Genomic DNA, 14,094 nt, shown 5'->3' on the forward strand with positions numbered 1-14,094 from the left:
TCTGATGAGAAGCCGGCGAGCCTGGATCAGTTTCTGAAGCTGGTGAATTGCAAAAGTTTACTAGCTCAGGTCACTGATAGAAGAAACACGTTTACAACTGCAGAGTTAATCAGTTATGAGCCGATGGCTGCTGCTGATACAATAATCTGTGACCTGAGAGCACGCCGATGTCACTCATACAGTTAAAGGGTAGCTATAGTGCTCATTTCAAACTCCATAGCTTGATTAATGGGCTATAATAGAGTTCTTAATGATCATACATTGGGCCTTAGTGTGTGTGTGTGTGTGTGTGTGTGTGTGGCAGAAAACGAGGAAAAGAATAAAAAGTCTCTGGAAAGTGCAACACAAGCACATTTATTTTTTTATTGAAGCAAGCCATGACTCGGGTAAAATCCTAGAGAACACTAAGGGTTAATGATTCACTCGTCATCCTCGCTGCTGCGCTCGCACTTGAGCATTTTCATTCCCCACAAAAAGATTTCCTCTCTAAACTTCTCACATGGTTTTGTTTAAATAACTGCCGAGGCTCTAAAAAACAAAAACTACGATTAAGATCCGCTCAACAAAGAAAAACAACAACAACACAAACTTGTTGATTCGTCTTCTTCCTCTGCATTTTTTAATCAGAATTACGAGCCCCAAGATTTAACTTGTGACTCTGGACTACACTCCCAGAACTAAATATCAGACCAGTACTTTTATTTTTGATGTCTTAAAGGAGACCTATTCTGTAATCGCTGTAAATCAGCTCAGTTTTTACAGTGCTGGTCAAACCTTTTGTATGTGAAGGGCAGCCAATCAGGATAAAGCTGGCTTAAAGAACTGGGGGAAACAGCTCGTTGGCAGATAGTCGGCGATTAAAGCCTCGGCCCAAAGCCAGTATGAAGCAAGAAAGCTAGTCCCAGATTAAAAACAAGGAGCTGGAAGTGAGCAGGATATCGTGCTTTAACTTTGTGTGGCACTTCTTCTGCAGTCTGAGGGTTGAGAGTGCCAGTCTATATCACGTATATCGACATAATAAAGATTGAAATCGTATCCTCCCACGGCCCAGTGCCTCTTAAGTTTTTCATTTTGAAAATTCATTACGCAACACCATCTCCAGTTTGTTCTGTACCCCTTTTCCATGTTTGCAGTGAACTTTCACAACCGTTGCAGAGAGCATTTACACATCCGGAGAAAGGGGGGGGCATCTCAGCAGCACTGGGGTAAAACTAGCTGGTCAGCGCTTTGACCGTGTGTGACATCATCATACATTTACAAGAAGTCAGAGTCTGAAACTTTTTCAAAGTTTTTTTTTTTTTTTTTTTTTTTTTTTTTTTTATTGGGAGAACTACAAAAAAAATGTACAGTACAAAGTTAACAGTCTCACACTCAATTTGTAGTGAACTGACCCCCCCCCAAAGAAAAGAACACAACTCTCGGTTGTCTTTTTGTCCGTCTTTTTTTTTCTCCATTTTTTTTTTCTGTGTGTTACATTCAAAAAGCTTTACTTCTGATAAAGTAGTCAAAAGTACATAGTGCGCATCCCCCTGTACCTACTATGTACAATCCAAATGTGTCCATCCAACTTCCCTCTCCAGCAAACTCAACACTAGATTTCAATATTTTAAAAAAACCAAACAAAAACGAGGAATGGGGACTTTGAGAAAGTTTACAGTTGTGTTTTTTTTTTCTCCTTTCTTTTTTTCCTGTCAGAGTGTCTGGAGTGGTAACAACCTCTAGAAAAAACAAAAATCCAACACTACATTCAGTTCCATCTGGATTTATAAAAAGATGCAATGTAGGAAAAATACTTTATTTGGTTAATTTTAAGGCATGTCAAGATTATGAACCCCATAGGCACTACACAATAATACTGGGGCACAAGGGATTGCTACATTCTTTAGCACGTGGCTGGAATCACAGTGTGACCTCGTGCAAACAGAAAATGAAAAAGGAAAAAAAAACAAAAAAAAACTTTTTGGTTAATTTATTGACTCGGATTCTTTGTCACTGAAGTCTGATCTAGATCAACGAAAAGAGGAACGAAGGTTTGGACGGTCTATGACAAACCATTGTTTATACATTCTACAGACACATCTAAATAAGGATCCTCAAAAAAGAAATTAAAAAAAAAAGAAAGCCTTCTACAGCTCTGACACACAACCTCAGGAGCAAACAGCAATCACGCAAACTTTTAATAAACGTAAACAAGGAAACAAAATTAATGAAATAAATATCACATACGTTCTCTTAAATTAAGATTTTTTTTTTTTTACTCATTTACAATAAAAATAACCAAGTGAAGTTACAAAAAAGGAGAAAAAACAATATATATATTACTGTGAAAAGAACATACACTCCACTTTATGCAGATTAATAATGGCGATCATAATTTAAACATAAAAGAATATAGATCTATTGCTTCATCATACTTGATAAATACAGTATGGACACAAATTACCAATGTAGCCTATACTTTTTTTCACAAGATAATAAATAAGTTAAATAGTCCATAGCCAGTTATGCACCGCTATGTAAATCACTCAAAAAAAGAAGAGAAAAAAAAAAGAAACAGCTAAAAAAATATATATTCAACCATCAGCAGTGATTTCCCCAAACAAGCCCAACTCAAGAGTGCTTTTTAACCAAGCAACAAACTACACTAACCAAACGAACCACTGGGTGGCGCTGGGTGAGAGACAGATCTGGAATGGAAGTTGAAGCTTTCAGAGAGGAAAGAAGAAGAGGATGAAAAAAAAAAATGTTACTTTAAGTCAAGGCATTTTCTTGGCAGGATGGGAGGAAATCTGAAACCGCTTACAGTCTCTTCTTCTTGTCAAGTCATGTTACACACACACACACACACACGCACACACACACACACACACACACTTAATCCCAGGAAAAGTGTGGCTTGCCTGATAGAGCAACAATAAGGGAGAAGAGGGCTGCCATGAGCCCTTGGGCAAGGCACTGATGGAATGCCTTCTGTTTGCTATCTAAGTTTTATTACAGCTATATTACATATAAAGAAAAAAAATACTAGACTAATGCCAGGTCAAGGACACTTTAAACTGAAGCTTTATTGATCTCTGCGGGTGAGACTCTCCTCTTGCCCCCCTCCAGCGAGGTCGGAGCAGGGTCAGCACCTTTAGAGCTGGTAGAGATTTTAAAAGTCTTGCACGAAGGCACTTCAGCAGGGATGGATGCTGCTGAAATGAGGGCAGTGGGGTGGGATCCTCTGCTTTGAAGGACAGTCTCTCACTCACTGACAACCCACCTCCCCTGACTCGTCCATCATAATCCATATGAAAAAAAAAATAAAGAAAAAAGAAAAGTGTGATTAGTCATCTGAAATCGACAGCCTGCTGAAGATTGGCAAACGTCTTCCAGCGTCCAGACTCGGGGACTCGGAGCCGCTGAGGCTCCCGGAAGAGCTGAGGGACCCGCTCGCATAGCTCTCCCGGTCAGAGAGCGAGTCTGGCGGGCTAGGAGGAGGATCGAACACCGGCGACTCGTTGAGGCGGCGCAACGCCTGCAAGTGGCTCATGTTGTAGGTCGGCGGGGAAGGTGGGCACACGCTGCTCTGCACGTTCCCGTAGTAGGCACCGGCGGAGTGGTTGTTGGCGTAGCTGCTGCTGGTGTGCACAGTCAGCGGGGCCAGTAAGGCTTTTAGGTCCTGTCCGGGGAAAGAGAAGGCACTGTTGATGCACGGCACGGAGTTCGGAGACAGAACGTCGTCGTTGTAGTAGCTGTGGGCGGAGGTGCAGGAGGAGGCTGAGGTGGGAGGCGGAGGGGTCCGGGACGTCGGGCTGTCGAGCAAGGGAGACTCCAGTCCGTGGTGGGTGGAGAAGCCGGAGAAGCTGAGACTGTGGTGAAGCTTTGGTCTGTCCCTCTGGGTGTAGCCGAGCTGCTGCTGCGGCGGCAGGACCTCTCTCTGGCCGTAGCCGCAGAGCTCGCGAGCCGATCTGGGCTCCACCGTCTGCACGTTAGCGTTGGCGGGCGGAGCGGGCCGGCGCTCGTCGGCGTTGTGGATAAAGTGACAGCGGGGACCGTACGGGCAGAAGCCGATGGTGTGGAAGGTGCGGCACGGCTCAGTTTTGTATTTAGGGTGGCGGGACAAGCTCCTCAGCTCGTGGTAGCCGTGAGCGAACTGACATTTTTCGCCGTACTTGCAGGAGCCGTTCTCCTCGAAGGGCCGACACAGCTCGGTCTTGTAGCGGGTGGAGTTGATCTGTGAGCCGGGCTTCTGCTGCAGCACGCCGCGCTCTCCGTTCTCGCTGTAAGCGCGGTCGCGAAACTTGTTCTCCTTGTTAATGAGGACCGTGGCGCTGCTGTTGCTGCTCGGCGTGTTCTCCTTGAGGCTGTCGTAGGTGCCCATGGAGAACTTGTTGCCGTTGTTCATCGCCTCCACGTTGCTGGTCGAGTTTCTGCGGTAAAATCCCGGCGTGAAGGCGCCGCCGGAGCCGGGAGCGCCAACCGGAGCTCCCACCGCCTTCTTGTCCAGCATGCTGTTGATGTGGAGGGCGTTCATGTTCATGCTTTTATCTTGCTGCTGGGAAGAAATGACACCAAGTTAGCGTCTCAGACAGTTAACTGCGTTACTGTTTTGAGCACATGGCATAAAGACTGCGCCTGCAGTATTTACAACTTGTTGCAGTCGAACACATGCAAACTGTGCACAAGTTAGTATGCCACTTCAAGCACAAAACTCATTCAGAACAAGAAAAGACTCTCAAAGCGTCAAACTTTACCTTATAAAGCATGTCCATGTCGTAGAAAGCTGACAAGACGGTCGCTGACATCTCTTTTGCCCAAACTTGCTGCCGCACTGACTCTTTCATGGAGGACCGAGCAGGATCCTTGAATGCGACGAGCAGTAGTTTGTGCCACGACTGGTTTTTGGTTGTGGAAAAAAAAAATAAAACTTTTGAAAAGTTGCTTAAAAAGCTTCTGTGCAGGTTTAAGTCCGTGAAAGAAACAGGAGGGAGGGAAAGAGGGGGGTTAGCTTTGTGTTGTTGAGTTGTAGGTGGTTTTATTTCCTCCCCTTAAGAAGCGCTGAGCCAGAGTGCTTTGCTGGGAGCTCTAAGCCTTCGTATAAATGTTGCGTGGCCGGGGAGGGGCGAGCTCAAGTCGGCGCAAACTTTTTTCGAGGAGCCGCCTCCTCCCCGAGGGAAAAAAAAAAAACTTCCATTCACCGGTTGGCCGTCTATTCTTTAACACCACGCCTTGAAAATGAAATACAACTCCAGCCCAACCCCCCTACAACCACCACCCTCTCACGCCCCCGAAACTTTTTTTTATTTTTTTATTTAAATTTTTTTTAAATCACACAATTTTGTGGAAGCTGGTTTTGCTTTTTGGGCTCGTTGAGAAAGAATGTGGTACTCTACTATGAATGCGTGCCAGCCTGCAGCGCATTAGCGAAGCTCGCTGTCGTAAATAGAGGGAGGTTTTAAGGCTCCTGAAGTCCTGGGATTTGAACCGACAGTCTTCTTTTCTTGTGCACTTAGAAGCTGACACATGTATTTGTAATGGAAGGAAATTCAGCCTCTCCCTGCTTCTCTGCCTGTGGATGGGGTGAGACCACAAGTATGAGCGCAGAAAAGACCAGTCAGAGTGCAGCACAATTTTTAGACTCCACTGGTTGCATAATCCACAGTATCCACTCTACACACACACACACACACACAGGTTCTATATGCCACCATGATCCACTTTAATCTTGTCACGACTAAACTTTTTTAAAAGTGTTGGCTTTCACCTTTGAAGCCGTCACTCCTAAAGCACAACGTGCAGAGTCATTACTGCAGTAAATAGATTTGTTTTGGTTCAGTCTTTTTAAAGCACTCCTCTAAGTTCCTCTAAAACTTGTTTTTCACCATCCTCCAACCTCAAGAAGGCCCAGACTGTGCAGGAATGTGGTTTTTGTGTGGAGCGACAGAGCAACACTGCCCCCTAGAGAGCAGCAGGGGGATCGGCGAAGGGGGAGGAGGACTGAGGCGCCACCTGCTGACCAGAGCTGGATAAGATTTTAGAGGTCCACCCAGGACAGTTAAACTGGAGCACTATCATACTTTTAACTGATTATTTTTTTTTAATAAAAGCACAGCAATTCGTATTTCTGCACAAAGAGGTGAAAGTAAAGCTCCTGAGACGCAAAAAAAAAAATCATTTTTAACATGTTTTTGTCATTTTAACAAAACCTCCCTGCCTAACAATAAAAAGTCCCTTGGTTGTAAAGTCAAAGAGTGCAGTGCGGTTGCAATAAGTCCCCCCATCCTTGCAAGGATGGCAAAATGTTCACATGAAAATGTCAAACTCCTCAAGTCTGCTCTCTGGAGTTATGACAAGATTTTTTTTAAAAACCACAGTGGAAAGATTGCAGAGTTGGCAGCAGAGCACGGGAGCTCTATATCAGGCCTCCGAAATGCAGATATTTCAGGCAGGAGGGTATTTAAAAAAAAAGAAGAAGGAAAAAAGCAACACATATCACCAGAAATGACTGGTTTCTGCAACACTGGTTTTCCATATATTATTATAATTGGAAGAGTGATTCTAAAAGTTTTCCTTCTGTGACATGATTCAGTGTACTGTTAAGGGCTGAATGGTTTGGTTAGAGATGGAAGAAGGGCAAAAAAAAAAAAAAAGGGAAAATAGCAACAAGCGAAAAACAAGTGACATAAGAGCTTGGAATCTACTACTACCAACCCTAAAATTAGGCTGAGGGCTGCCCCAGGACTATTTGCAAAGTTGTGATAAATAGTTTAATGTGAAGGACAGACACAGCGAGGCTCCTGAGAAATCCCTCGAACACATCCTCGTCCCGCAGAAACCGCTCTCCCTTTGCACGGCTCTGTTTTTATTGGGGGATGTCGAGGCGCTCCAAAACATTACGTCAGTTTTACTGTAACTGGGAACATGGCTACCAGGGAGAGAGAAGGGTCCAGCTGAATGAGGGGGCAGCATGGATCCACACACACACACACTCAGGGAGGACAGTAGCGTATTGTGCCTGCCTCCTAATTACATAACCGGGAAAACTAGAGGGAAGAATAAAAACGCAGTCCAATGGGAAGAGTCCTGCAGTAAATTAAATATCACAGGAAAATAACACCTCGTATAAACACACAGGAGTCAAAAGCGTACGCTGAAATACAACTCTGGTGACGTGTCAGCGCCGACACAATCGCCGCACTCAAGCCCGAAAAGCTTCAAGGCGCCCGAGTTGTTTTGTTCCGAATTAAAATTCCCTGGTGGACATGGAGAGCGCGGGACGCACTGCGAGCTCAATGCTGACACTGTTGGAAGTTTGTCGTGTGACACATTCCCGCTGATAAGAGAACAGTGCGCCGAGTGTTGTTTTCGCACAAGCCCGGCTTGAATTATTGTTATGGCTCCACAATTGCCAGAAATCTGCACACATGTTCACAAAGTGTTGTTATTATCATCTGCAGCCTCTTTAAAACCATCGTAGCATTTAGAAACAAACAAAGGAAAAAAAAAACAGGACATTATGTTGTATTTTTTCCATTTTAGCAGTTGGGAACATTGGATTTAAAAAGTACACTAATAACGGAACAGTAATCATGCACTTATGACGCTTCTGGCAGTCAATGAGAGCAACATTTGTAAGACATGAAGTAAAAAACAAAAAACATCAGAGTTCCTTCATTCCCTCCACTTGATCATTAAAAGACTTCACCACAAAACCAGCCTGTGGTCTCCTGTGTCGGGCCATTAAAATCCATTTATGTGATAACTGAAATATTTGGAAGTCTTTTCCCATCGAAAATAAACAACTGGTGCAACTAAAACCGATCTCTTCTAGCTTCTCTGTCTCAGCCTGTCCAGCAACTCTAGAGCCAGAGCGGCCCTCTGCTGACGCAGCGTCAGCCGGGCGTGCTCGATGGTGCAGCAGAACTGAGGCAGAGCTGGGAGGGAGTCCAGGGCCTGCTGGGAGCTGAGGGCCTTGCTTTGGGCCAGAGTGTGGATTTGGTTAACCTGGTCCAGCCCAGCAGATCCCGGTTCCTGAGTGTCCTTGAAGGTTAGGATGAGGGAGCCAAGGTGTCTGTGAAGCAGCTTCACCCACTGGATGGGCTCAGCCCATAGGTTTAGATCCCCTTTCTCGAACAGGAAGTCGTCATCGTCCTGGTCAAAAGCAAAATGGAAGTCACTTTACTGGAAGGGAATTTAAAGAGTTTGCTTTCCCCCCCTCCCACACCTAGAGCTGGTTGTGTAATACCGATCCAGTTTCCACCAAATCATCAATGAAGAATCTCAATCTATAGCTGCTAAATGTTCCATCACCTTCACTAAATTCACAAAAATCACAACATCTATACTCACATATATGTATTTGTTTTTACTAAAAACAGTTCTGTGTTGTAAGTAAGCCTGTATCCACACAACTCTAGGCTTTTAAGAGCCCTAAAACAGAGACTTTTGTAAATGTTGTTGTACTTTAAAAGCTAGATTTTTGCTGACTTGTCACAATAACTCAAGATATGCTTTCTGCTGCCAGGAGAGACTAACTCTGAAGCTTTACTTTGAGAAAACAATCCCAGGCCTAAAACACTTGATAATAAATCTCCGTGGTTTAGTCACTATCATAAACTGTATATAGAAGACGGACACAGCTTCCAGGCCTGAAAAATGAAGTGCCCATCTGGAAGTGCTTCAGGCTCCTTAGGTTTCCAAAGTAAGTCAGATTATACTGCAAATCATTGTAAAACAAACCTAATACTCGCCTGGTCTATGACCTCTCTTAAACATTTTCCTTATGAGTTTGTGGCCTCAAATGCTAGTTTTTGAAACTATTCATCCAGTTAGTTTCAAGAATCCTGTTCTTGTTGCCAGGCAATCAGTAAAAATCAGAATCAGAATCCTTTATTGATCCCTAAAGGAAATTATGTTGGTTACGGTGCTCCAGTACAAACAGTAACAAAAACAGACAGTACAAGAAGTAAGAAATAGCACTATATATATATATATATATATATATATATATATATATATATATATATATATATATATATATATATATATATATATATATACATACATACATACATACATACATACATACATACATACATACATACATACATACATACATACACACACACACACACACACACACATATATATACGTATACGCTAACGTGTTAGCGCAGTTAGCTCGTTAGCGCCGTGCTGCCCCAAGCATGGGCAATCCGCACTAACTCGCTAACGGAGATTTGCCGCGTTAATGCGGTTACGGCGTTAATGCCATTTTAACGAGATTAATGCTGAAAGCACTAGTTTCTTTTAGTCTTATGAAACAAACAGATTCCATTTGTTTTGCGTAGCTATTTAAGTGTCTATTTAAGTGACTGTTGTTGTGACTTGGCGATACTGCTTGGATCACCTGGTTGTTGTGTTTGTGGGGTTCCAAACAGATGTGTTGCCAACAGACTGCCCCTCTGCTCGACAAACCATGCAACGTCAAAACTCCGTAATTAGCATTTCTAATTCCATTTAATGGCCATTATGAATGCAGATGCCAAAATACTAGCAAGTAGCTAACAGATCGCTAATACGTCAATTGTGCTCTTTTAAGGTCACTCCAGGGCTCGTTGTGGTCCCAGCTGGAGTCAAATAAACGATATGATACAAATAAAGGATACCTTTTACGGTGGGCCTTTATTCAAGCTGACAAGTTGCTGCGATATGGTATCTACCTTGGTTTCTCACTCACATTCCACCCCCAGATTCTCATATCTGGTTTCAAAACATCGAGATGGCCACAGTTAAAACACTCAGTTTGAGGCTTCGGGAGAAGAGTTCATGAACTAACTGGTGGTGGCCCAGTCCATCTTTTATATACAGACTATGGTTGGTGGCCCAGTCCATCTTTTATATACAGTCTATGGTTAGTACGAGTCACAGCGTTCACATTAAACAGATTTATATGACTCCGTACCAAAAACTGGCAGCTCTAAGAACACAATACTTTGGGTTGTGTTTATCTAATCAACCAAAGCTCAAAAATACACGAGCAACTAAACAGATGGCTAAACCAAATGTGGGTACAGAGCAGAAACCTTGGTTACTTAAAGAACTCAAATATATTGACTTCTTGTGAGAGCAGAACATGACAGCAAGAGCAAATTGTTCCTGATATTTCACACTTCACAGACACCACATTAACATGAATCAAACTGTGACTTCGTGTCAGTGTGTTAATATAGAACCTAATATATCCACTACACAGCAGTGTCAGCAATTTCTTTCACCCTAACACTTCACAAACAATCCTTGTGCAGCCATAGAAAGTGCAACCTTGAGACGCATCCGTTTACCTAATGAAAATCATTGCTAGCATATGTAGTCTACTGTCTAGCAAACACTTCCCACTGTTTTTTCGAACTGGTCGTGATGTTCTTTTACTACAGTGTTACAGTTCAAGTTGTCCATATGCATCTGCACTCAGGTCACAATGACAAATAAATGAAAATCATGTAAAATAAGAGTTGAGTGAACGACACTCACCAGACTAGAAGCTTCATTTACAGCTGCATCCTGGCTGTGCTCATCCTCCCCCAGCAGCCACTCTGTCAGAGCAAGGATGCCGGCTTGTACCTCCCCCCACATCTCGAACAGCCGACACAGGAGCCCGACGCCTGAATCCAGGGCCGCAGGCGGACACGTGAACACACCTGCCATGTCTGAGCACAGAAGAGAACAAACATTTAAAATCTATGCACACACTGTTTTACATATAAAACACATTTTATACAATCAAGCTCAAAAGGAGGCACAAGGTTACAGTTGGAAACAGGGAGGGATTTTACAAACTGAAATGGCACCACACACATCTTGCTTACCAACAAGAAACTTTAAAACTAATGATTTACTACAAATGACATTGAAACATTCAAATGTAAATAATCTCTAAGCTAATAAACACTTTGATAATGTAGAACTTGGATGTAAAAATCACCTGCAAGGCTATAATACACACCTTTGTGCAAAAGTATATATTTTGTTATCAAACGAGGAAATAGATACAGAAACATCGAAGCATGTGCAGACATACATGGATATGGATACTAAGGAACTGGTTGTGGACTTCGGGAGGTCCAGAGAAGGTCCACTGCCGGTTCAGATAGAGGGGGAGGAGGTGGAGGTGGTCAACAAGTACAAGTACCTCGGGCTGTGGGTGGACAATAAACTGGACTGGTCATGCAACACAGAGCACCTGTATAAAAAAGCCCAAAGCCGACTGTACTTCCTCAGGAGGCTGAGGTCTTTTAACATCTGCAGGAAGCTCCTGAGGATGTTTTACCAGTCGGTGGTTGCTGGAGTACTTTTCTATGCTGTGGTGTGCTGGGGGAGCAGCACAGCAAAGAGGGACTCATCCAGGCTGGAGAAACTGATCAGGAAGGCTAGCTCTGTGGTCGGCATGAAGCTGGACACTCTGGTGACAGTGGCAGAGAAAAGGACACTAAAAAAACTGCTGGACATTATGGACAATGCTGGGCATCCTCTGCACACGGTCGTAAACAACCAGAAGAGTCAGTGACAGGTTGCTTCTCCCCAAGACAAGAACCAACAGACTTAAAAACTCCTTTGTCCCACACGCCATCAGACTGTTTAACTCCTCTCTGGAGGGGAGAGGGAGGGGAAACAGGAGGACAAAGGAGGGGGGAACAACTAAGCTGTAGTGCCTCTTCACCTCACTGTGCAATACCTTTTGTGCAATACTTTTTGTAAATAGTCAACAGTGCAATAGACTCAATACTTGAAATGTGCAATTCACTTGTATTTTTATTTTTTATTCCTATTTATTCTATTTATCCCCTTTGTATATTTTATTTATATTTGTCTCTGTATTTATATGTGTGTGTGTGTGTGTGTGTGTGTGTGTGTGTGTGTGTGTGTATGTGTGTATATATATATATATATATATATATATATATATATATATATATATATATATATATATATATATATATATATATATAATATAACAGTTCTGTAACTGTAACTTCGGTCGTTGCTGTGCTTTTTTTGGAAGTCGAATTTCCCAGAGGAACCCACCCGAGGGATTAATAAAGTTCTATCTTATCTTATCTTATATATATTATAGTTACAATGACCTTCAAAGTCGATATCTGGTATGAACACCTTTATTTTCCAACATAGTCTGAACTCTCTTGTAGGGCCGTGGTTTAATTCATTTGTTAAACACTTTTTAGACTAAACGTGTCATCGTATTAGAAAACTAACACTCTTTTTTGCCAATCAGCTAATTTAGCTACACAAGAAAGGTGATAATACTCTCAGTAGGAAAGAATTTAATGTTACTTTTATTACAGAGTAGCGTCAGGGTCACTGGCAGATGTGTTATGCTAATGGCATTAAAACAGACGGTGCATGTCCTCAGACGACCTCTTTTTAAATACTATATTAGCAGGCCAACGTTTTTTTGTCAGAATGCTACTTAAAATTACTTAACACTTATATATGACAGCTGCTACATTTAAATATTTCATAATACCTAGTTTGTCTGTAAGAATTTACTATTTGCATTTAGGGCACATGGTTAATTATGCTAATGCTACGCTACTGAGGAGCTGGTGCATGTCTTTTAATTAAACATATCAAATCTAAACAGGTTATATCAGCAATCATGTTAGATTATGTTTATGTGCCCATGAGCTAAATTAGCTACACACCGTCTATGCACAGTTATTAAACATAAATTAGTGCTAAATATTTTATTACAAATTTACAAAATGTTGAACTAACCAGCTGGTAGTTGCTGTACTACCACATTTCAATCTGAATTCTTGTAACATGTGACAATCACTAATTGTAAATATATAAAAGTATTTATTGATGCATAATGTTCCGACTAGACATTTAAAGCTAATTCTTCTGTGTTACCAGTGACTCATGTTAATTGGCTGAAAAATGAGACGTGTTCTGCGGACGCTTTGAGTACCTCAACTGAAATCTTAGTCAAGTCGGTGCGTTTTAGCAGATGTATTAAAACTCCTGACAGGGAAAAGAGAAACCTGGTGTTCCCTATCAGGATAAGGGTTAAAAAAATATGGTGGACACACCTAGATTACTACAAGGAAAGCATGAGCCACATACGGATTATAGTATGTTTCTACGACACAGCAGCCCACAGACTGAGCCCATCGAGTGTCATGAAAGGAAAAACCATTACATGTAGTGGTGTGTCACTGAATCCAAAATAATTGAAACTTGAGCTGAAATTAAAAAAAAAAAAAAAAAGACTATTTGTAAAATTCAGGCGTTCTACAAGGAAAAATGTGCACACGCATCTCGGCGTTATTCCAAATATGGTGGACGAGAATGACGCCAGGCAGGTTTTGGGCTTCATGACCACTTCATGAAATCATGTTTCCCACCTTGACCGGATTTCCCCCAGTGACCTCCTTGTGGGTTTGTAGCTGCTGGTGTTTGTGAAGTTGCGATGTTTCAATGACACTGTGTTCCAGACTGAGTGTGTGTGTGTGTCCTCTCTGGGTTTGGATGTACTTCTGGGAAACAAAACTATAACTCATACAACCAACCGCCATCAGGGTGTGTATGAGTAGATTCAAAAATATACTTGCACCAATCTGTGCACGCGCTCACACTTGAATTGCAGCACTGCTCCTAACACTCTTGCATGTTAAATTAAAGGACGGTCTCTGTGTGTAAGATGTGCAAATGCAATGTTCGTGTCTTGTTTTAGCAAAAAATGTATTTCTGGCTATTTGTAAGTCCTCGACAAATGGGCCATAACGCACACGTACCCACAGGCCGGCCTGTGATGAGGCCGCAGTGCTGCAAGACTTTAGAGGAAGTGGAAGTGCAAGGACACACACTTCAGAGGGAAAACATAACACATAACTTCATTTAACGGCTGCAGTTGTCCGTGTCCGTGGCGGTTGAGTGTATTGTTCTCCCACCTTGACCATCCTCGCCGCAGCTGACACCAAGATAACACAGAGACTTCAAAAGGCTTTGAGAGCCACTAGCCAAAACATTACCACCAAGGAAAGAGAAGAGGAAAGGAGGGAGGGAGGAGGTATACGAACCCCTATGAGC

General features: G+C 42.6%; 2 protein-coding genes across 3 annotated transcripts in view; both read right to left on the reverse strand.

Annotated features, from left to right (window-relative positions):
• Window positions 1-1,657: 1,657 nt before the first annotated feature.
• Window positions 1,658-5,051, reverse strand: zfp36l2 (zinc finger protein 36, C3H type-like 2). 2 transcript variants are annotated; one of them, XM_080868566.1, is made up of 2 exons: window positions 4,737-5,051; window positions 1,658-4,537 (listed from the first exon to the last, which is right to left on the reverse strand). In XM_080868566.1, the coding sequence occupies exons 1-2, from the start codon at window positions 4,824-4,826 to the stop codon at window positions 3,326-3,328; spliced, it is 1,302 nt and encodes a 433-aa protein (XP_080724692.1). In that variant the 5' UTR covers window positions 4,827-5,051; the 3' UTR covers window positions 1,658-3,325. The 2 variants fall into 2 exon arrangements, with proteins under 2 accessions (XP_080724692.1, XP_080724693.1); XM_080868567.1 differs by having other exon boundaries at window positions 1,658-4,534; window positions 4,737-5,050.
• thada (THADA armadillo repeat containing) overlaps window positions 4,896-14,094 on the reverse strand; it is a 124,783-nt gene continuing 115,584 nt past the window's right edge. The window contains exons 37-38 of the mRNA XM_080868565.1: window positions 10,516-10,691; window positions 4,896-8,133 (exon numbers count right to left, since the gene is read on the reverse strand). Of these exons, the coding sequence (XP_080724691.1) occupies window positions 7,810-8,133; window positions 10,516-10,691 (500 nt within the window). The 3' untranslated portion in view covers window positions 4,896-7,809. The remainder of the gene's footprint in view (window positions 8,134-10,515; window positions 10,692-14,094) is intronic.

The sequence above is a fragment of the Rhamphochromis sp. 'chilingali' genome, assembly GCF_963969265.1.
Source record: "Rhamphochromis sp. 'chilingali' genome assembly, chromosome: 20".
NCBI classification, from domain to species: domain Eukaryota; kingdom Metazoa; phylum Chordata; class Actinopteri; order Cichliformes; family Cichlidae; genus Rhamphochromis; species Rhamphochromis sp. 'chilingali'.